The sequence below is a fragment of the Syzygium oleosum genome, unplaced genomic scaffold, assembly GCF_021117445.2.
Source record: "Syzygium oleosum isolate NSW1041296 unplaced genomic scaffold, Sole_v2.1 Sole_v2.08, whole genome shotgun sequence".
NCBI lineage: Eukaryota > Viridiplantae > Streptophyta > Magnoliopsida > Myrtales > Myrtaceae > Syzygium > Syzygium oleosum.
The window spans coordinates 667,366-691,036 of NW_026607492.1; the positions used below are offsets into that span (position 1 = coordinate 667,366).

The following is a 23,671-nucleotide window of genomic DNA, read 5'->3' on the forward strand; positions in this document are numbered from 1 at the left end:
TCAAACCAAATTGGATCAAGTACAAATTGAGATTAAACTGTCTAGGATCATCAATCACTAGTGAAACAAGCTCACTATCAATCAGTCAGAACTCAGAAATCACTCTTCACTGTACCAAAGTAAGGATGGATAAACACGAAGATTTTGGATGCTTCGTGCATTCTGAAGCTCAGAGAGGAGCCAAGGATTCCTAGATGCGCCTCAACACCTTGGCAAGAGTGTATTTACCAGAAAAGAACAGGTAACAACAATCTTTCTAGGTAGTTCTTAGATATCTTGTAATGCGTTTGACCTTTGTATATACATGTGTAGTGATATCATGTGATGAACCTTTACCACGCAAGCTTCGTTTTTATCATCGGGCATCAACTCTGCTGTGATGAAGCAGGTGTGTTTTCCTGTCGTTTCTCGACAACCATATTTCTTGGAGGTGGACCAAACAAACTCAGCAGTACCTGCAAATGAGATAATATAAGTAATGAATGGCCTTGAATGATATGCCTGCATGTCCAGCTAGACAAGGGGCAGTGTTTTGCACTTAATGCTAATGTCTATATTCCAACTTGACAAGGTGATGGTTAGACTTGACAGACCAAACCAGGTCTAGTGTTTGGCGAATCATAGCCTCCACCACCTTGGTGAACCCCAGTTGTCACCAAGAACAATCAGTACAAATATGATCTCTATATGCGACTTCAAAAAACTATCTGGGACTATTTGTCTCATTAACTCTTCCTCTATATTTTGACCAAAAAAAAAAACTACTCAATATGGAAAGAAATCAACAGAAACATTTTCATCTCAACAATTAATAGCATATGTCATTGGATTATTAGGATCCATGCATGAAGGAGTTCTCCTTTTAAGTTTTGAGAGGCCAACTTGTCGTGGAGACTAAAAACGTTAAGACTGCATTTGTATAGGGTGATGTTAATAGGGATGGTTGAGAATAGGAATCAGTATAAGGGTATTTGAGCAAATTCATTAAATGCTGATTATGTAATGTTGTGTAATCTTAGACTTCCTAATCGGTAAGCTACATGTATCATAGAATACATGCGTGAGACTGCAGTAAGAGACATGGATTTTCTCTGAATCTCTGTTTCTCACAATTTCGGGGATAACAGTCACCAGGAAGTGAAAGCTGAGGTCTCTAAATGCCACATCTACTAGTATAGGGACAAAGTGCTCCCTACTCGGATACTTCAAGGAGGTAAATGCAATTTCCTTCATTTTGTTTAACTTACAGGTAGAAGGACAAGCCCATGCAAAAAACCAATAAGAACCAATGCCAGGTACATTTGGAAGTAATAGACCTGCAAAAGACAAAGGGCTCAAATTCAATGTTCTCAAATAGCCACGTGACAAAAGTGCAGACCGATGAGGAATATGATAGAGACCACAAAGATTTCTGATCTGGCGAAGAAAAGTACGAGTACTCCACATAGCTTTGTAAGAGTAATACCGCTGCAATAAGCAAAAAAGCACAGAGCAGTCAATAATTCAGAAGGATCGGGTAAATTTTTCTTGTAGGCATATTGATTTCTTTAGAAGAAACGGCCACATCAAGAGGGTAGAGGAGAGTAATCCATCAACCTGAAGACAGAAGCACCCATGGTAATGAGAGCCCCTTGCATTCTTTGGCTTCGATCACCAGGGCATACCTGTATAAAAGCGGCACAAAGCAAAAGGATCATCAGATTTTACAACTGCCTTTGAACAAGAACAGATCTTAAATCGCAAGCGAGGACTTCCACTAAAAAATCACTGTCTACCCAAGATTTTAGGTGTTCAATTGTGGACAGGAGTTCAACAAGCAAGGCAAATGAATTAACATCACGCATGTGCCGAGATACCATGTTCTTAGAAACCTTGGCTCATCCATTTCTAAAGATGAGGAAATATGAGAAGAAAAAACACAATAAATAGATACCACCAGCTCCCTCCATTTGCAGCCATTGGCACATAGTCCAGTCAAGGACAAGCAAGCATTCTAATAAGAATAGGATGATACTGGTATCACAGACGAACTCACCAGAAAGGCCTGTATTATGTGCACACAAAATTCGACAGCAATCCCAATTGACATTACAAGGTTAACGACAGAAACTGCATTTAGTTGGATGTTAAGAAGTGCCATGACACCCTGTAGAAGGGAATAAAGTTGTAAAGATTAATTATCGCCATATTTTTCATTATGAGTTGAAGTAACACATGAAAATGAGTAAACATGATGAATCAGCAAATAGATCATTGTCAGTGCAGAGATATACCATAAGATCTACAACAATCATCGCTAGTACAATCAATATGATTACTGAACTCCATAAGCTGCAGTCGAGATGCACCGGAAGAGAAATCAAAGTGACAGTTACTTCAGAACCGATTGTAAATATATAATCAAATAGGTAATATGAAGGAAAGAATGGGAGACGAGAGAGTACACACCTGGATGTGACAACCAAGAAAACGACAAAGATTGCACCTGTTGACAAAACCAACACAACTTCAAGAGGTAAACAAGCTAATGATGATCCTTAAACGCAACATCCACCACTTCTATGGGGTACCACCTCAAGAATGTCTAACAAAAGAAAATAAACAAATAACAGACGCAGAAAATGAGATACACCGGCTAATTTTCCTAGAAGAGAGTCATTATTTTTGCTAACCAGGGAGTGATCATCGAAAGATCAAGGCAGGTAGTCCAAGGAAAAACATTTACGTTTTACTCAGTATTTTCAAAAAATGCCAAAGAACTACATACAAATGTTAGAATCTTGTCAGTAAGGGTAAGTAATTCAATTAAAAAAAGCAATTGGACCTAGCTGAATTCAAAAGCATACGAAAGAAGGGGAGAAAAGATGATGGGAGATTATTGGAGACCATTCATAACCGTACATGAAGTGAACGATTGCACTAATTTATGAATAAGGAAATTCACAGATACTAGACTTGTTGACGAATGGTTGCAATGGCTCAAAATGACTTATAAAACGAATCCCCCTGAAAAGGCAAAGGCTTAACTATGTTTTCCCTCCCGAAGTTCAGATGTCGCAATACAGAGGAACAGAGAATTAGACCCAAAGTAATTTTTCAGAGTACCATCATATGGTTTTCACTGTTTTTCAGTGACATACCAAGGGCTATGGCGATGTTCATCAAAGCCACCCTCCATATATCCAGGTATTGCTCAAAGAAGATATAGAAGACTGAATATGGAAAAATGTCCATCTGTATCAGAAAAGAAAAGATCGTCATATAATTAAGTCAACATAAGAACTTAGTCTCCCTCCAAATCATGCCAAAAGTAAGTACGAGAATTCTGGTGATGTATCTAATGAAAAGATGTCAGTTCAAATATAAGCCAAACAATCAAAAAGGATTCAATAGTCAAAAGTAAACCGGCAGGTGCAGAGAACTCCAGAAGCATTCAAACCATGATGCCCAACCATCAGTCATACAGATAATTATAGATTAATGACGAACATCATGGAATACCTGTCATCACTGGAACCATGAGACTACTGCTAAGTTCCATGTTGAGAAAATACCAAACAGATTGCAATTTTATTTAAAAGTTTGGCCAATCATATGATGCAACATTCCTTTATAATAACAAACAAGTCTAACACGGATGACAAATTTGAGGTTCAAGTGCACTTAAGCTCAGCCATCATCACCTCCAAATGGTTCTAGCTCTTGGAACAGCGAAGCACTTACTAACCCTTGCATGCTTGGTGCTAATAAACTTAAGACACTTCGAGCTTGTTATGCTAGCAAAATGAAGGAGCTCAATGAACAAAGCATCGTTAAATACTTGTCACTGTTGAGATCCAACTTTTCCTGCCAACCTCTGTTTGCTAAGTTATTAGAGCTAATACACATAAGGTTGAACATCTGTGGAACCTTGAGAGAAGAAGAAACTCTTGAGCTAAACTCCCTTGCAGCACGCATGGAATTGACGTAGTCACCCTACAAATCACAGACAAATCCAACCAAGTAAGGAAGACTGACATAATTTGTAGTTCTCTATTTTTTTGGCTACCCTAACTTCAGCCCAGATGGTCTAGAGAGAGACCATTTTTTTCCCCAACCCCCCAGGGAGCACGATTGAACCCCTGCTCGAGTGCTTGTCCCCTCAAATGTTGGCCACTAGACCAACAGAGGAGATTCAGACATAATTTGTATTGGTACATGAACTAATAAACCAATAAAAAAGAAGAAAGAAGATGATGCTTCAGCTCTCTTACTTGTTTATTAAGTGGTGTGTGGTATGTTCGGAACTCTGATGCATGTATAGCACCACTCTCATAACCTGTTGAAAGTCACGAGGACAGGAAATAAATTTTTCTCAGCAAGAACATTCCAAACCTAGTACTCCGCAGTATCTATGCATGTGTCGAAGTAGACCATAGATATCAACCCGAGAATGAAAGAGAAAGGTAATCCGCTTTGATGATATACATATAGGGGTAGGCTTGTGTGTAACAAGTGTGAGCACATGAATAAGACCAGATGCCGGATCTTATCATGCTCAATTTATGAAAGGAAATTTTCCTTTATCTGGGATTTTATCTATCTACTTTGGTATGAAGTGCCAAGAGCAGATGGAGGAGACCACAGCTAGAAGAAGATGAGAAAAAATTTTGCATGTAAAAGCCTAATAAAACAATCAAGCTCCAAATCAATGGAGTCGTTGCAAGTTAATGTAATATTGGAGACTCACAGATGTCTTAACCATAAAGCAGGAGGTGTCTACTCCACCTAAAAAAATAAGAAGACGCGGGCCTGTTTGGTTCAAAGATTTCAAAGTGCCAGCTTTGGGGCTCTAAAGGTCCTTGGGCAAATGCAAAGTTGTTTGGTAATTTTTTTGCAAGCTTTGAGGAGATGCAATTGCATCTCCAAAGCTCCCCAAGAGGCCTTTGGTGAATGCACCTCCGAGGTCCTTGGGAAATTGCATTTTCGGAATGCAAGTGACACTGCATTCATTCCGCTACTGTTCATCGCGCCCAGGAGCCACACCGGAGGCCGCTGAGGGTCGCGACCGCCGCCCACTCTGGGTCTGCACCAGCGCGCCTCGAGGTCGGGCGACCCCGGGCGGCGGTCGTCGGGGTCGGGCGACCCTCGGGCGGTGGTCGCCGAGGTCGGCCGACCCCCGAGGCGGCGGTCGCGAGGATCCCTCGGGCGGCGCTCGGGTCGCGCGACCCGGATCTGGGTCGTGCGACCCGAGCACCGCCCCGAGGTCGGCGGATCCAGCGGCGGTCGCCGGGTCGGGCGACCCCGAGCGGCGGTCGCCGGAGGTCGCCCGACCCCAGTGTGGCGGCCGCGCCCAGGGTCGCTGGGACCCGGCGACCACCGCCTGGGTCGCCCGGCCTCGGCGGCGCTCGGTCGCGACCCGATCTGGATCGCGCGACCCAAGCGCCGCGTGAGGTCGGGCGACCACAGGCGGTGGTCGCGAGGGTCGGGCGACCCCAGGCGGTGGTCGCGGAGGTCGGCCGACCTCGTGCGAGGCTGGCGGCGGCCAGATTTGGCCGCCGGAGGTTGGCCGGGCGGCCGTTTTGGCCACCTCGGACAGTCGCCGGACAGTCGCCGGGGCTGGTTCGAGCAAAAAATTTTTAAAAAATATTAGCAAAAGTCCTTTACAAAATTAAGATTTTACCAAACGGTATTTAGACCAAAGTTGTTTTCAAATGTGATTTTAAAAGACACGTTACCAAACACTACTTGCATTTCGGAAAACCCCTTTAACTCAAAGGTATTTGCATTTTGCCAAATGCATTCCCCCAAAGCCGAACCAAACAGGCCCGAAGAAGAAGACGAAGAAGAGAAATAGAAACCAAAGTCCTCAACATTTGGGCAAAGGAGAGGACTCCAAATTACCCAAAAGGATCTATTGGTCTGATTGGGCGGACATGCGTCGAAGCATATTTTAACGTATGTGTGTGCTAAGTTCAGTTTCAAATATATCCAGATGACAGAATGATCTCACAAACCATTAAGATCGACACTGCTTGTGTAAGCTCCATGACCACCCTTTGCACAATCAGCAGACGGTAGTGCTTTAAGAAACCAAGGGAGCTTCTCTCTGAATTGCTCAGTTGATGGACGACCATATTTCAGATCAGACTGGAGGAAGCACTGGAATAATCCCAAACAGTCAGGTACTAGAAGTACTTCGCTTACAATGCAACTTTTTTGTTGCCCCAGTCGACACGACAGACCACACAGTGATATTTGTTCCTTTCACCCATCAATTATGGGCCCACTAAAACATTTTCAAACTACGCATAGATCGGGGACATACCGTTGTACAGTCTTCACATATGCCACCTAGGCCACAAGGGCCTTCATCTGGTGAACAGCAAGGAGGCTGAAGGCAAGACAAATTAACAACTTCAGATATCAAAGCAAAGTCAAGTTTACTTGAAGCAGTTAATGGTGAAAAATACAGCAATGCCAGTAAGAAGAATGTGATGACAGGAGGATTCTACTAGTCGGTGTTAAAAAATGGATATTTATTCCGTGCCGGTAAAACTCATCAACTGCTGGTAATTCATAATTGCTGTTGCTAATTTTTTCCAACAGGAAAATTGTTTAGTAATTAATTTTAGTAAGTTATTAACTATTATATCAAAATACTAACTTCTCTTATATTAAGTTATAAACTCTTATTTGAATAGCTTACCAATATTTAATGACATGCAAATTATCAACCTTTGTCACCAAATTATTCCTGGGTAGGTTACCAATGTTTATCACATAATTTATGCATTGTTTTAAAGTTACCAACTCTTATATAAAGTGATCAACCACAATCTGAGTAACTTTCCAACTATTCTCAAATCAAGTTATCAACAAATGTTTACCAACTCTAATTTGAATAGCTTATCAACGTTTGCTTCCTTATATTCAAATTAAACTTACGCAATTGACTTTTGTTTATGCAACTTACCCAATATCAATTGACCAACCACAAGTTGAGTGACTTACCAATATTTATCCAATCAAATTATCAACGAGTGTTATACATTTACTTGATTGTTTCCAAATTTTTAACTTTCGTACTAACTTACGGAATTCTATTTGGATTTCTTATCAACGTTTATTTGCATACTAACTTTTATTTGGGTATCATATCAACCTTTATTAGCGTATCCAACCCACCTTCTCAAATTATAAAAGTTTTATTTTGTGCGGGGGTGCATGGAGGTTTTCATGTGAGAGAGAGAGAGAGAGAGAGAGAGAGAGAGAGAGAGAGAGAGAGAGAGAGAGAGAGAGAGAGAGAGATGCTGCCAACCTGATCATCAGGTGGACAATAAGTACCATTTATAAACTTCCGACAGCAACCAAAAGCTTCTGGAGATAGCCATACAAGAAAATCATCCAACCATGATGCAGCTGGCTTAGCAATATAGCTTGATTCTGGTGTTGAAGATGCTCTTGATATCTGCAGGAGAAATTTCCCTTTGTATTTTTTTTTTCCAAAATAAACCACTGAAGTTTTCATCTAGTATGTGGATAAGATGATCATAACGCATCCCAAGTTCATCTTAACAATTGAATGAGCATTCCACGTAAACAACTTTCTGTTTCCCATGAAGACTCGGACTCCTACAAGCGTAGTCGAGATTGCCACTATCGTCATTGTTGTTGACATCATCCTCACACGCAATGGGTGGTAAACCACCAAATAACTAGGATATTTAAAACTTTAGGTGCCTCTAGACTATTTCTTGCTGAATTTGTGTGTGCAAGGCATTGCTTAGGATCCAACATCATCCATATCATGTCTACTCATCACTCCTACTCCACATCGATCAATTGGTAAAATTACATTCAGGCTTTCCGCCACATACAGCATCATATGTTGACTTTTGGATTAGGTATGTTAATTGCAATCACAGAACTTTCATTTCTCAACCATGGGGCTTGGCTTCTCAACACGCCTTGAAGAATTCTAATGCATGTGAAGTACACTAATATCGTCTTTGGAAATGAGATTTCCATACCAAGGTAAATTTGAACTATAGCATTTGGTAAAAACAAAATCCACATAGGAAAGAAGACTTGTAAAGCTCAGCTAAAACAAATAGTGCTTCCAAAGCCACTATAGTTCTTAGTAGAGACTGCTACTAAGTAGGCCTCATGAAGCATTCATTGGCTATGAAGAAATGAATGATTGGCAAATAGACCTGCTCCACTTTTTCGGCTATATTCCCAGAGTACAGCATGTGTCACATGTATATCCATGATAGAAACTCGCAAAGCTAGCAGTTCAAAATGAACAATGTGCACACTCTAGGAGATAAATTGGCGTTGCATGACTAAAATGCCAATGAAGTCTATATTCAACTCAAAACCAGTGCTATTTCAATACCTCATTCAGAAGAGAGTTTGCATCACAATGGCTGATGGAGCATAACTTGTCTGTATGGCTTGATAGTGAACTGAAAACAGAGCCAAACAACCAAATAACTTGATAAAAGGAACAATATTACACAAATAAGATAAGAGGTTAGACAGGAATATCCATGACGCAATTGAGCTTTGAGAATTACTATTTCCCAGAATGCCAGTAACCAGATCATCTCACAAACAGGTGATTAAGCCCTAACACATAAAGGTCCCTGACAAAAACTGCTACATTTCTTCAATTGATTGTTCTGCATACGTTTAGCGAGTGTTATTAGGGCGAGGTAGGATCACTCGCTTTCTTTCACCAAGTGAAGCAAGAACTCTTCACTTAAGCAAGTATGATTGTCTCCTTCCTAATGTTAGGTCCAAGGGCCGTCGCTACATTTCATTACTATCGATAGCTCTCGCATCTCCGAACCTTTAGAGTGAACTTCCTTTCAATCTGATATACTTTCACATCCAAACAAGAACTTGGAAATAACTTGATCAAGGGATAAAAGGGGAAGAAAAAAGTCATACCTGTAGTTGTAGTCCTTAACAACAAAATACAATGGTGGTCCAACTCGAAGATACTCGGACACATTGTTGAAATAACCCTGCCACAAAATATATGATAAGATAATAACATGGAAGCAAGTACCCAAAAGCCACAGTTAAAGTCGAAACCTGAAGATAGGAGTCCTGAGGAAGGACAATCTGCTGCTCCAGTCCTGCCTCAATCCTTGTACATAATGCCTGAACAGATGATTAATAGATGGCCACAAAATCCAGGAGAAACCCTCAGCAGTTTATTATTCAGAGGAATGAAAATGCTAATTTCGGATAATTTCATCTCAAATCACTAAAAAAATTAGCTAGAATAACTTACAATGCTTGCTAATGAAAAAGCAACAAACAGAGCAACTACAAATATTTTAACTGCCCAATGTCCAAGTATACGAGCATGAATGTCCTGCAATGGCAGAGAAACTAAGTTTTCATATGCCAAATAAGAACTTTTTGGTGCTCCAATGAATGAATCATGAACAGGTTGGTCTATGACATAAGATTTTCATAAGAAAATTTCTAGATACCTTCATGTAACGGACAAGCAATCCAGGATCTCTCTGATGAGATACTACATGACAGAAAAGTCTCAGTTTGATAATGAAATTTATTCAAAGAGCATCATAAGGTATAAACCATCCCATTAGTTGTCAATTCTACAACCATATAGATTAGGACAATATTGCGTGAATAGTAAAAGATTGAACAGGTACCTTCATCAGAAGCCCCGGGAGAATTTATCTTCATGCAAGGAAGACAGTCAACCCTGTTATTCTCAGCTCTAGTGAAGTCGAAAACGATCAATGCAACAAATGTGGTGACTTGCAGAAGAAAGTCCAAAAGAATAGCCAAAGCTGTAGAAAGACTCGTGAATATAAGTCGTCACCATGATAAAGCTGAAACTGCAAAACACAGTAGGAGTAAAACCTCATTACCTGCAAACATTGAGAAGACACGACAGGCTGGCATAGGAATGAAAGCTCCAACTGCAAATGCCAAAACCTCAGACAAACTCGCCAAAGTAATGGATGGACCAACTTCAACAAGTGCACTACTTATTCGTTCCTCCAAAGACATGTCTGATGGTTGCCTTTTCACAGCATGGACCAATATGCACATGTTATCCACTCCGACCTAGCGGATTCACACAGTGCACATAAATTATAGGAAAAAAATTGTATGATGAGAACAACTGTCGAAAAGGGACATGGAACCTAATGAGAACAAGTCACGCAGGTTCCATGATTAAGAACTTGGTATAGGCCTGTGGTTGTTACATAGAAGAATCAAGGCCTTAATACAGAATGGGTTGGAAGTAACACAACAGGAGTTAGACATACCCAAGACTTTCCGACAAGCAAAGATATAGAAAATGCTGGAAGAAAATGAACAAAAGAAAATCTTTACGTAGAAATGTCACAGGGACTCCTATAACCAATTTCCTCAGAGAAGGTTGATGTGATATTATTAACACAGGAAATCCTCTCTCTGATGATTAGGCACAGAAACTGCTAAATCCTCTCTCTGATGATTAGGAACAGAAACTCCTAAAAGGCAATAGCATAACAAGGTTGTGACATCCAATTGAACACAAGAATAAAAGAAAAAAATTGATCAGAAGAACGACAAATTACCGCCAAGACTAGAAAAGGGATGACTTCCATTATAATCAATGTAGACTTGATTCCAATTGCACTGAAAAATCCAACAGAACCAAGGACAGAGAGCATGACAATCAAAACTCCCGCAAGACCCAGCAATACCTGGCACCCAGATTCTTATGAGTACTGCAGTTGTTTACAAGGAACCAAAAACAATATATAAGCAATAGATAGAACAGTATATAAGCGACAAGATAAGACTTGTGGAACTTAAAAGCTTAATGTATCATTGCCTTTCTCGATGTAAGCAACGAGATGGACTTGTGCATGCATGTGTGAGTGTGTAGGCATTGTTGAAGTATATTTATGGATTAGTTAGTAGTTAGTAGATGATCATAAATAAGGAAATTAAGGTTCTGTTAGAGTCACTCATGTTCTATAAGTAGAGCCATCTTATGCTCTTTATATTAAGTCATTAAGAAAATATGTAGTCTTCATTGATTTTCTCTCCCCCTCTCTCTTCAAGATCCTAGAATATTTACATGGTGTAGAGCCACCAAGAGAGAGAGAGACCCGAGGTAAAGGAAAAAAAACCTAAAATCCAAAAATTCTAACTTTATATCTTTCTTCTAGCCGCCCGCCTTTAAGAAAAAAACCCTTGTCTCCGCCATCATTGTTACTACCTTCTACTTTGACACCGAGACCACCAAGGTATGCTATTCCAAGTTCATTTTGTTTATCGTCCACAGATCGTCATCCTCAAAAACAGCAACAACCAGTTGCCTTCAAGAGCAGCACCATGTCGTCTGCTTGCCATGGTCTCAGATCTGCTTCAATGGTCTTTGAGAGCAGCATGATCTTGTGAGCTGTTGGTCTCTTTGCCGTTGTCGGAGTGTTTTTGGCTACGGCCTCATTAGTCTTGTCGCCAACATCCTTATTGCCATCACTGTTACTACCTTATACTTTAACACTGAGACCACCAAGGTTCATTATTCCAAGTTCATTTTTTTTTATCGCCCACAGATCGTCATCCTCAAAAACAGCCACAACCAGTTGCCTTCAAGAGAAGCACCATCGTCGTCTGCTTGTCGTGGTCTCAAATCTGCTTGAATTGTCTCTGAGAGCAGCGTGATCTTGTGAGCTGTTGGTCTCTCTGCCATCGTCAGAGCGTTTTTTACTACGGCCTCGTTAGTCTTGTCGCCAACATCCTTATTGCCGATGAAGTCCACCACAAGTCTAGCCTCTCTTTCCTCTAGTCCTTCCAACAAGCATTCATTCTTGGTCATGGTCATTGGTTCAACTTCTCTGTCACAATCCAGCGTTGTTCTCATCTATTTGCTACTTTTGGTCTTGGGTTTGTTATATCGCTGTCTTTTCCAACTCCCAAAAAAAAAAGGCCTTCTAGGGTGCATTAGGGCTCCAATTTGTAGCACCTTACCTTCAAAAGTATCCCCAATTTTGGTCAACTCTCAACAAGCCTAATGTGGATGATATTCATTGTGAGACTCTGAATCAATTGCAAACTTCATCAATGAGCGAAGCCTCTGTCAAGTTTCCAGGCAGCTGTGAGCACCAGACTCAAGCACACTTTTGCCGAGCACCCAGAGTTGAGCACTGTGGAATGATGAAATTTAGGTTGTCGCAATTCATCAATCTGGGTTCTCACACAATTTTATCTTTGTCGTTCAAGGAAGAGACGTGTCAACTTTCCAATCTAGATTCGTCTCTTCAGCGCTTTTGTCAACCAGTGTTTATGTGGGTACATTCAGTTTGTCGTGTAATGTCCTGGTTGCACAATTATCCTAGCCTTAAATGCACATCCATTATCTAGTGTACACAGTGCTTTAGTTGCAAACTATGGAAGAAAGTCCTCCTGTCGCCAGCTGGATGCTCTAGCTTGACAGGGATTGTTGTATATTTATAGATATTAGTCAGTAGTCAGTAGGCGGGTCATAACAAAGGAAATTAGGATTTTGTTAGTGCCTGTCATGCTCTACAAATAAAACCATGTCATGCACTTTTTCACTAAGTCATTTACTAAAGATGCAGTCTTTAATAATTCTCTCTGCCTCTCTCCTGAAGATCCTACAATATTTACAGGTATGTACATCTCTATAAGCATATATGTCTATGCACATACGCTGTTATATTCTCGTATCCCTCACAAAAGGATAAACATGACAAACATAGCACAGGAATACTCTAGGTTAGGAGCAGCAATTAACTGACTATACTTCAACCAAAAAATAGCAGCTCATGGGGATATTGCTTACTTTGTGTGGCTAGTGTGTGTGTGCGCGCCAATTTCATGTGTGTGCATTTGTATTTGTAATTATTGTTCATCCAGAGAAAGCGATATAACTTGTTGGAATTTTTAAGTTGAACCTTTGAGGAGATGTAGAAAGTGGATGAACCGGGTGGATCTCCCAGTGTGATGGAAATGTAAGCGAACATCACAAGGTAGCTGACCTGGAGCACAATTAGAAAGGGTAGAATATTCAATATACAGGATTCAAATAAACATATTCTTCACTAGTTAATAAAGTCCTTGTCAAAAAAGCAACTAAACTCCAAATAAGGGCATACTATTATCGTGACAACATCTGCAGTACTTTCTCTCTTTAGTTCTTCCTCAATTGAGCTTTCAGATGAAAAGGAAAGGGTCAAATTGTTAGACTGTGCAGATGGTAGCAGCTCCTCCTGTCAAATTGATAAGAATGATAGAAGCTCAAGTTCAAAAGATGTTTCTGTTCCAGTCTGCTAAACAGTGATTAATCGTGCTTCCATATATCTAGATAATTATAGAGATAGCATCAGTCGAGCAAATCAGTAGATTAAAAGGTACATCAAAATACAACAGAACACATGCTGATCAAAACCCACGACAATCTTAACTATAAGACAAGCATCTAACTAGCCTTTGCTAACTGAATAAAAGCCTTCTCCCATGCCAGAGCCATCCTATTCCCATTGGTTGAATCATCCATTGCATTATTGACTGGGTACGTGACAACAAATGCAGATGCCTGAACAAAAGAAAACCATCAAAGAATTAGTAGAGAATCAATTGGTAAGAAAAGGATGAATGTCTCACCTCAGAATAGTTATTTCTGGCAAATCCCCCTAGCGCAGTGCTTGGATCAAGGGGAGCCTTAAAAGCACTCAGACAAGTGTCTGCAGAAGTATAATGCTGAAGAAACGAAAATGACAAGAGAAAGTCCCATAAGTATTCAATAGTTTTAATTGAAGAATAAAAATAATATCAAAGGGGCAAAGAAGCTCTTCTTCAGTTGGAGTTGGAGTTCACGTCAGCGACTCAGTAACTGGTTATTCAAGTGGGCTGACATCTCCAATAGTTGCTTTTCAGTGGAGAAAGAGAAACTTCATCCATATTGTCCCTTTTCTAAATAATGTTCAAGAGTAAAAAAGAATCTGAGAGGATCACCAATCATGAGAGCCTCAACTCGTGCCTCGCCCTATTATTGTTTCTCACAAAGTCGGCATTCTTGTCCATATTCTGATTAACATCAGCAAAAAGGAAGCACTGACCAGGACATCTCCAGTCCAAACAAATTTTTTTGTGTTTTTAGTGTCTACTCAACACAGCAAAAATCACACTAGAATTGTTTTTTTTTTTCTGGTAGACCCTTTTGGTGGAAGAGACCCATATGAGCAAGTCAAATAGGATCAACAATATTTATTCACTGTGGTGTCATAGTCCACCTAGAGTAGAAATTTGATTATGGAACCAAGAGCAAGTCTACCCCGAAACTGGCACACTGATTTAACAAGATCTAAGCTCACTTATTCTACCTATCTTTGATTATCAGGTTTAATATCGGAGCTGTTCCAACCAACAATCATGTATCTTAATGACGTGCTAGCTCAATAGGTCAACATGATACGCCACCAGCTTGGTCAAGTGCCTTCTGAAGCAAGGAGTCCCTAAGTAGCTTACTTAGCCTAAATATATTAGGCACTATGCTTCATTTTCTCTCATTCGATAAATTCTCACAGGGCATATGATAGAAAGTTTTCTTCACGAGCTTCATGAAGGTTAAAGACCGATTTTACCCATCTCAAGATCCATGAGGAAACCTCTGAACGCAGAGTCATGCGTTACTGTCCTCTACAAACTGAGAAGAAAGACATTTAAGCACCTCTCACAATGGAGTAAGAAAGCTATTTCTTACCACTCAGTGGAAATAGAATTAAAATTCAATGCAAAGAAAGATAGTTCTTTCACATATTGGTTGCTTGAATTTTAGGGTTGTCATCTTAATCCTTAGTTAGAAGGTCATCAACATGATAATGCACCTCAGAAGTGAATGCCAAACAAATAAAAAAGAAAGTAAAGCAGCTGTCCATAGAATACAGATGTTACCTGAAAGCAATACTCAGCATGCGTAACCCCTCCATACATGTTGTAGTTATCTGGGTCCATTTTATAATACTGGAAAACGTAAACAGACATACAGTTAAGATGTCTGTAGATAATTAAGAACACCAGTATTGCTATCTCAAAACCAACTCCAAAACACCAAAAATTACACAAGTTAAACTATTGGTAATCTCATGACAACTTACTGCTGACTTATTTTTACTCTAACCTACATAATAAAATGTTACATTCTCATCTCATCCATATAATCAACTCATGATGGATAATTTGGAAATTTTTATCATGATGGTGCAGCCAGACACCTTCATAACTGGAGGATGCAGAAAGAGGGAAGAGTAGAGCAAAAAGGAGGAGCAAGGCAGACAAAGATATTTCGTGTACAGAGTGCTAGCGAGAGGAACAAACAAGCCACAACAAGGCCTTTCTCCAGGAAGCGAGGTAGGCTTGATGGATCATCTCATGCCACCTGATGCCTCTTCAAGACGATTGCTCTCCAAGATCAATGCTAAAGTACCGATAAAGAGCTTAAAAAGTCGATTGTAGCAACATATGCAAATCACCACTTTAACAACTTGGTTCTCCCAAATGAGTGGAGTACTATATTTTAGCTGCACTAAGCCAACTTGACGGAAATGAAGTGTAACCTCAATAAGCGGGGGCAGAAAAGCCTATCTCCAGGTCTGACCAGTGAGGAAGGAAGAGAAGGGAAGGAGGCCCTTTTCTCTATTGACTTAGATGGAAGTTAGGCCATTGATTAGCAAATACTATAATCATCTATGTCTTGATTGATGGTAGAATTTTTAGCAACGCATACATGTTGATTCTAGAACTTCCACAAAGAGTATCATTCCTCACTCTTGAACTTATGAGCAGCACTTTTTCTTTCTCCTCTTTTCATCCCTTCTACAAAAGGGTGGTAGCATGTAGGTACATTCCTCGACAAAGGTCACTTACAGAGAATATCATCAGGAGCCATTCAGCAAGACCACCACACTTAACATTTAGCAGCAAAATGACAAACTAACTCAAGTTGTGTTGCAAGCATTTGACAATGATCCCCGACATAGTCTCAGGAAGACTTTGAAAGAATATAACAGACACGTATGGATGGTATGATACTAAAATATCATAGGTTTAAGATGTGAAATGATAAAATAAACCTGCAGAATACTTTGAGTTGCACAATCATTGCCCAGTGGCTTCAAGCAAATGTCAGCTAAAGACACCATTTTGCCTGAAAAGTTGACACGGATTCCATCCACCTGTCAACTCAAATGAAATATAAAAAACACATTAGAAGTCACAAGAATGGAAAATTATATGACAGTTAATTGAAAGATTTATGAATTCTGATTACTAACTATCAACCTCGAAGGCATTTGCCAAAGAAAAAGGGTAATCCCACCACTATACCTTTTGCTGTAATTCAAAAAGCAGCTGGATATTCCTATCTGTTACAATACTTGGTTGCCGGCCACCCTCCACCTCAGGCACAGTAGCCAAAATGAGCTGAAGATATGTCATATCATGTAAAAGGTAAATTACAATGGACACTTAAGAGAATAATTGCAAAGGATCTTCAGCACACAATGTTACCCGAAAATTAATTCCAGTTGACGCAGGGAAGATTGTGAATTAAATCTACCCAAGTTCACATGCAGATATATAAAGGAGAGAAATATATCCCATGTCACCATCAACTGATTCAATGGCCCAAGGATCAAAAAATAACTGGTGCCCAATTTTGTGTAATTAGGTAAAGACAGATTTGTCTATTGTTCAATCAAAAGAATTCACGAAACATATCAATAAAGTTGACCATTTTCATCTAAGAAAAAGCAAATGACCATTTTCAAAGCTGACCAGTAGATCCAATGGTCAAAACTATTTCTCTCAAATTAAGAGATCCTAGTTAATGGTAGCTAATAAAGTTGCAAGTAGGGCGGTGTGGTGGAAGGAAGAAAGGTTACTTTTTTTGCTATTCATCGATGGAGGAGATTATGAAAAGCTATATTGCATGTAAAAGAGTAACATTGAACTGCAAAAAGAATTGAGCAGTGCACAACTCATGCACTTTGATGTCAATACAAGGCTAATTGCTACTTGACATACTTGGACGAGATAACCAATATGTCCATACACTGAAGAACTTTTAGTTGGGATATAAAACACCTCATAGTTCTCACAACTTATGCAAAGGTCAAGGAAATGAAACAAATACACACGAGCTTTCAGGACTTATAGAATTTTTCCACAAAACAAAGACCTAAAGAAATACCAATAAAAAATTTGCACAAATTATAAGACCACAGTATGTACAAACCTGCTCAATTCTATAGAACGGTGCAAGATGACTGTCGAAGAATTGTTTCTCTTCTGCTGCTTTACTTCCAGGGCCAACCCACAACTGCAGTAGAGATGTTTTAAAACTGGTTCTTTAACAGGGCATAACCATAAAGAAGAAATACTGTTCTGTAATCAAGTATTAGCAAAGGTCAGACAATCACCAGAGATAGTATTTCCTACAGTAGGATCTCTTCAAAAAGCACTCTGAATGTTTTCAAAAGAAGGAAGAAATACTGCACCAAACAGAGTAGGTGTATTTTCCCATATTAAAGTGGAAACCTCCCTAGACAAGCAAGACTATGGCTATGCAGAACCATTAAAGCTCATAGTTGTCAAATTGAGATAAGAACTTATGAGGCATGAATCATGTAAGCAATTGACTCCTGATTTTTTCTTCTAAAAAATCAAATACAGTTTGAAATTTGGTAATGCAAACAATACCTTCTCTGGACGGGTCTCCACCTCAAAACGGAGTAGGCCTAAACAAAGTAGAAGAACAATCGCCAAGGATGAACAAAGTACCAAAGTCGCATTTCTTGCAATCCACAGACCATAACTCCTGAAGAAACAAATGGAGCCATTTAGCGTGTGTCCTCATCAGAAAAGACAATTCATTGAAGTTGACCTGTAAAAGCTTGAAATATATCCTTGGACAGATGAAAATTGGACCATGTTACTTTCCGCTGGAACCATTTCTTGCATCTGAACAAAGAAGGAACCGATCATGAAACAACCAGAGAAGATAGGATTTAAGCATTGAAAAGTTGACAAGTAAGCAAAGGAACATGACCTCTACATAAGTTTCAAGCAAACAAGTATCATGCTTGCAAGTGCTCCTACCAACTACCAACACAGCTCATCCATGTAATTAATTTCAGTCTGATCAGTTAGTGTTAACATCATGTCCAACTCTGCCCATTTTCACATTTGTCTTCAATAAATTTTCCAGAAGTTACTGCTTGTCAAACAACAATTTTTAGAAGTGAAAAAAGCACGACACCAAAAAATCAGAAGTCACCCATGCAATCTTAGAAGAGAAGATACTTGTTTCTATTAACATCTTCAGAAAGCGTATATGATAATGTTCAAAGGGAACACACTGTAATTTGCAAAAATGGGATCTTTAAAACTATTCTAAAAGAAATTTGGTTGAGCAATATTTACAGGATCTCTAGATCATCCCTAAACCACTTCGAGGTCTCAGCTATGAACGTCCACTTTGCCGGCAAAAAGGGGAGAAATGAAAACGTGAGAACAAACAAGAACCCACAATAAGGGGCTTTGTGCATGCTAAGGAAGCTAATATAACATGTAAAAGAGCCATGTACCAAGTAACTTGTCAGAGGTCCTTCCAAAGATGACAACATGATTGGGACTAGACTTTACATAGTGTAAGATATAATAAAAGATGAAAACCATGATGCATTCCACTGACAGACTACAAAATGATGAATACAGCAATCACAAATGAAACCAAAAGGCAGCTGGAACATAGATCATAGATCAGTCGGCATAATGTGATTTTCCTTGAAAAATGAGGACTGTCATAAGCAAGCACGCCAAAGTCACACCGCTGTAAGCTTAGTTGAAAGAGCACAAAGGCCATGAACCCTGTAAGATATTTACAGAATTGGAGCACACCTTCACAAGACGTTCCTTATCCTTCTGGAGAACAGAACTACTTTCACCATCATTTATAGAATCCAACAGTGGTTTTTTTATTGGTGCAGGTCTCCTGCTTTCTCTTCTTCCATAAAAAGAACTCCATCCGAAAAATGCAGCGATAAAAACAATATATAGGATACCTAAGGAAAGCTCAAGACACGTGACCTGCCATGATCAGCCAAAGGCCCAGTTAATTCCAAAGGTACAAATCATGAGCGCACTAAAACCGAGGATTTAGTTTATTAGTTCAAAAATATTCATGAAATAAAAGGATTAAATATTAACTACAGAAGAGAAATAAAATCAGCTTTGCAATAACTCCAACCTCTAAAGATCCAATGCTGATAGAACATGAATCCATTTTATGAGGAGGAGGAGGTTCTGCATCAGAGCAAAAAGGAGAAGCGGGGCAATCTCCACAAGAGCAGCCCAGGGAAGTGTCACCACAGGAATATGAAGAGATATTCATGAGCTCTATCCCAGATGATTCAGGGACATTTGACTTAAAACTTATGGAATAAGGTGAACCGGGAAACCCAAGATCTGCTTTCTGACCAATAAATGAAAACCAATCTGGCAGAACAAATTAAAGTCGATGATATTGACATGTGAGGAAGGGTGCAAAACATGATGAAACATCAAAAAGAAAAAAGACTACAATAGGCATCAAGCAAAGAAAAACAGATGCTTAAGCTGTGTCAAAGTATCTATAATCAAAGGAACTGATTCTGGACTATTGCTTGCTCAAACAAAAAGTAACATTTGAGAGTGATTAAAGAAGAAATAAGTACAGATTGAGACATGGAAGAAGCTCCAATGATATAGGACTGCATTTGAATCTGTGGTGATTTTTCACAAGAGTTCGGGTTTTTTTTTCCCCTTTTGGGGGTCCCTTTTCACTAGTTTCTCAGAGCTCGATTAGTGCCAACAACAGAAGTTCTCTATCTACAAATTTAGAGCTTCAAATTAATGTTACTTAGAACATCATGCAATGATGGGAGCTACAGCTATATATGAGAAGTGGCTAATTTCATAGAAACAACTAAGCAACTTGCACTAAAGAGACACACAAACAACTGAAAATGAGCAAGCCATCAATCAAATAAGTAATAAATAGATGATACCTCTATAACTCTTAGCACCGGCACCAATAAAATCTATGGCCCGTGTATTCATAGTCCCAAACTTTACATCCTTGCAGGAATCATATAACCTCTCTCCAAAAATATCAGTGACAAAAAAGTCGATTGCATCAACAGCCATATTGCCATCAATCTGAAAAAGTATCAGAGTGATGTAGTAGGAATCACAGAGCATACAATCAGAAAGCTGATAAACATTCCCCATACACCAAACTGTCTTGAATTTTTCAATTGCGAATGACTCTTTTATGTTCAGGGGAGCCATTTCAACATGAATATAACAACGATGTATCAAAGATATCTTCATTATCTACTCCTCAGAAAGAAGAACAAGTCTTGAACCAAATCATTTCTCTTTATATCAATAACTGAAGCCCCAAATAGTACACAGTGTATCTACCTCAGTCACAGAAGTCACATTGATGAAAAGGCTTTGATTTGGCGAGCAAGACAACTCACAGAAAAGGTTCAAAAAGTTCCTTAAGCATGCTGGACAGCCCACTAGGAATGGTATTGCCTGAAAAATATACAGAATATAGTGGTGTCACTTGATAGTCTGAACATGAAACAAGTACCTTGGGAAAGACACAAAGATCTTTTTTAATTAATCAAAGCTAAGTCTCTCAATAATCTACTATATTTAAGCAGAAAGTATATCTCTTTTTGTTCCTCTTGTTTTCTGGGGGAGGGGGGGCGCTCGCTTTGTGGTATTGGGGTTACCAAAGAGGATTAACTGACCATGAAAGTAAACTAGAGCAAAGAATCCAACTCAATATAAGCAAGAACACGTTTATTAAAACAACCACACTCTAAAGCATTAGTCTAACTTCAAGCGGTGCCAAAACCAGAAGGAAAAGGCTATTATGAAAAGCTCCATTAGTAACAAACTAAAGAAATTGCTCACGCATTTCACTAAAAGCATTGCAAAGGCATACATATGAGGGAATCTATAGACACCAGAATTCATGTATGATCAAGAGTCAAGACGATGCAGGATGGAAATTACCAATAGTATATTACTACATTCGTTCAGCAATCTGTCTGGATAGCAGATTAATGGGATCCGCTCTACCAACATCAGTACTACAGGCTTGACAAAGGTAATCTTTGACCAGCAAATGGATGATTTTAACACAATCAAAGGAGCACCAAAGAGCAGGCAGATAACAGGCCCCAATAACTCAAAGACCTTTGATGGAAGATGTCGTAAATAAATATAGTGAGTTTTTACTATCTTACTATCCAAAAAGAAAAAAGAGCCTTATGACAATAAAACTAACAAGAATATCTTCAACAATTTTAATTTAGTAAGAGGGCCGGCGGATGGAATGAGTATGCTAATTCATTCATCTAGACAGGATAAAGAGATTCCCAATCATGAAAGCAGACATACTTAATGATAAATACAATCAGCCTTCTGAAGAATTGCCTCGAAGAACAAAGAAAAAGCTGTCCAGGAGTACACATTTGGGGCCATGTAAAGTAAAACATTGCATCCTCGAGGCATTAGAATACAAAGGTTTTCATGGAAGAAAAGACTGTGAACAATTAACTCTGGCTATCGAACCAAAAGGCCTGAAAGCTTACTTGTTGAACTTGAGCACGTAATGTCTCAAACTGCGTCTCTGTACAGCAAACATTTCCACTTATAGTTGGACATAAGCTTTGAATTTTGGCAGAAAGAAGCTCATCAGGCTGCAGAAAACAGGTGTCAACTGATAAAAGGCATTGTTATGGCCATACTAGGAATTGGCAAGAAAATATGAAAAGAGCTTTAATGCTTCTTTTTCTTATTCAATGCCCACAACATACCTTCACAGAAGGAGAACCATATGGGCAGTTTAGAACTTTGCCATCACTGCGTTCTCCACATATATCATACATTGCACAGTAATCTTCTGAATGCCTTTCTCTGATCATTATATCATATTTTTCAAAAGGCAATGAACAAAGAGGATAAAAATTTCAGTAAATCCAAGACAAATAAACTTTTAGCGGAAACATCACTATTCAGGTCCACTGCATTGAAAAGACTAGTGCAACTTGCACCGCACGAACTACAACCCGACATCGCCTAAACTCCACATTCAAGATTAACCAGCTTACTAAAGACTAGACGGGTCTCATTTAAATGACTAACAAATATTAGAGGAAAGCAAGTGGGACTCAATCGCAGAAAAACTCTCACGAGGCTGATAATTTAAAGAAACAGACGCATTTTCGCGAATCATGGACATAAGACTACAGAGAAAAGCAGGCTTACAGAGACATGGCACCGGAACTCGAAAGCATCTCCATCTCGATCTTCCGACAGCTGAGCAAGGAGGCATAACCGATCACCTATAAAACCAAAAATTTCCCCATTGAACGAAGACCAACCCATGAATCAGCAACTAATCCAAGAAAAGTCATCCCGGTTTAAAATAAAATTCACGGAGCACACGCGATTCAGCCATTGGCGATGACCCACGTCAAGAAACAGATTTAGACACCGACCGCACAACACCGAAACGCACAGGCAGACACCCAAGAAAGCCATTTCAATACTGAGCCAACACTCCGAGCAAGCACTGTAAAGGGGAGCACAGACTCGTGCCTGCAAGAGAGCAAGAAATGCCCGGAAAGAGAGCCCCGAGAGCTCGCGCTTGAAGATGGCCATCGCCGTGCTCGCCTTCCTGTCGATGCGCGAGGACCCAGGGAAGAGAATTGAAGCGGAAGCGGTCGAAGTAAGGGCAGCACGAGCCCAGCCAGGCAAGAGGGTAACCCCGCTTACAGCACGGCTCTTGTAGTGGAAGCCATAGTTTTCGGGATTTCGGGGCGGAGAGAAGGGAAGGGAGGCACACGCAGTAATGAGAAAGAGACACGAGGCATTGATGCGAGTAGAGCCAAAAAAGTTGGACGATATTCGCGCTCGCAGCAGGCACGACTGCGTGAGCGCACGCAACGCTTTCCTTGGCTTTTGTGACTTTTGAGCTCGTTTCGTATCTTTCTATGGAATATCTTGGGATTGTCCTCGCATTATCAAATTGGATATACGAGAAGGGAATTGAGATTTCTAAGAAAAAAAATTAACTGAGAATGCATATAAATATTGATGTACTTGGTCGTCCGATTTTATTTATCAGACTGGCTCTTATATGCTTTCATAAAATATCCAATGAAACGATTTATATCTCTATAGTGACAATCACCCTTAAATCAATTTTCGAGCATTAGCGGAACTCTGAAATAAGTCCTTGAAGCACATGTAGAGAGTTGCATGTCGGTACGGAGCAGAACTCTACATGTATGGGTCTTCGATCAATAGCAAGAATTCGAAGGCGAATTTCACGTCGAATACTTAACTTTGATTGGGATGAATGTCATTACTTTTGCGAGGCTCGTTATCTACATTTTTTTGTGACAGGGAATTCAAACTTAGGTCGATAAAATCCTCATTCACAAAATTTCCATTTAATCTCATGAAAAGAGTGAAGTTGGATCTCTAGTGAGGCTTAAATCGGCGTCTGCCAAGGGGAGAGAAACTAGGGGAAAATTACCAAAAAAGTCCG

At 39.7% G+C, this 23,671-nt stretch overlaps 1 protein-coding gene across 6 annotated transcripts; it reads right to left on the bottom strand.

Annotated features, from left to right (window-relative positions):
• On the bottom strand, positions 1–22,985 carry LOC115672607 (uncharacterized). 6 transcript variants are annotated; one of them, XM_056313628.1, is made up of 39 exons: positions 22,717–22,985; positions 22,384–22,460; positions 21,933–22,032; positions 21,708–21,815; positions 20,521–20,637; positions 20,103–20,253; positions 19,304–19,551; positions 18,955–19,143; positions 17,939–18,015; positions 17,755–17,872; positions 17,291–17,374; positions 16,381–16,476; positions 16,128–16,229; positions 14,950–15,018; positions 13,660–13,755; positions 13,484–13,591; positions 13,152–13,265; positions 12,951–13,034; positions 10,599–10,727; positions 9,900–10,098; positions 9,678–9,818; positions 9,492–9,535; positions 9,287–9,370; positions 9,085–9,153; positions 8,938–9,014; positions 8,381–8,450; positions 7,301–7,450; positions 6,308–6,373; positions 5,997–6,141; positions 4,254–4,318; positions 3,910–3,975; positions 3,141–3,234; positions 2,449–2,485; positions 2,274–2,331; positions 2,036–2,146; positions 1,597–1,664; positions 1,401–1,467; positions 1,248–1,316; positions 1–455 (listed from the first exon to the last, which is right to left on the bottom strand). In XM_056313628.1, exons 1-39 carry the CDS (start codon positions 22,777–22,779, stop codon positions 366–368), a joined length of 3,900 nt encoding a protein of 1,299 aa, XP_056169603.1. In that variant the 5' UTR covers positions 22,780–22,985; the 3' UTR covers positions 1–365. The 6 variants fall into 6 exon arrangements, 4 of the variants coding, with proteins under 4 accessions (XP_056169603.1, XP_056169600.1, XP_056169601.1 ...); XM_056313625.1 differs by lacking the exon at positions 22,717–22,985 and having other exon boundaries at positions 22,384–22,515; XM_056313626.1 differs by lacking the exons at positions 7,301–7,450; positions 22,717–22,985 and having other exon boundaries at positions 22,384–22,515.
• Positions 22,986–23,671: the final 686 nt, after the last annotated feature.

Bases quoted from the DNA above. Each gene is read 5' to 3' on its own strand.
- LOC115672607 (XM_056313628.1), bottom strand. From the start codon at position 22,779: ATGGCCATCTTCAAGCGCGAGCTCTCGGGGCTCTCTTTCCGGGCATTT. The intron at 22,461-22,716 runs GCACGAGTCTGT...TTGGTTTTATAG, and splicing joins CATTTCTTGCTCTCTTGCAG to GTGATCGGTTATGCCTCCTT. The intron at 16,230-16,380 runs GTATAGTGGTGG...TTGAGTTGACAG, and splicing joins TTTTTGAATTACAGCAAAAG to GTGGATGGAATCCGTGTCAA.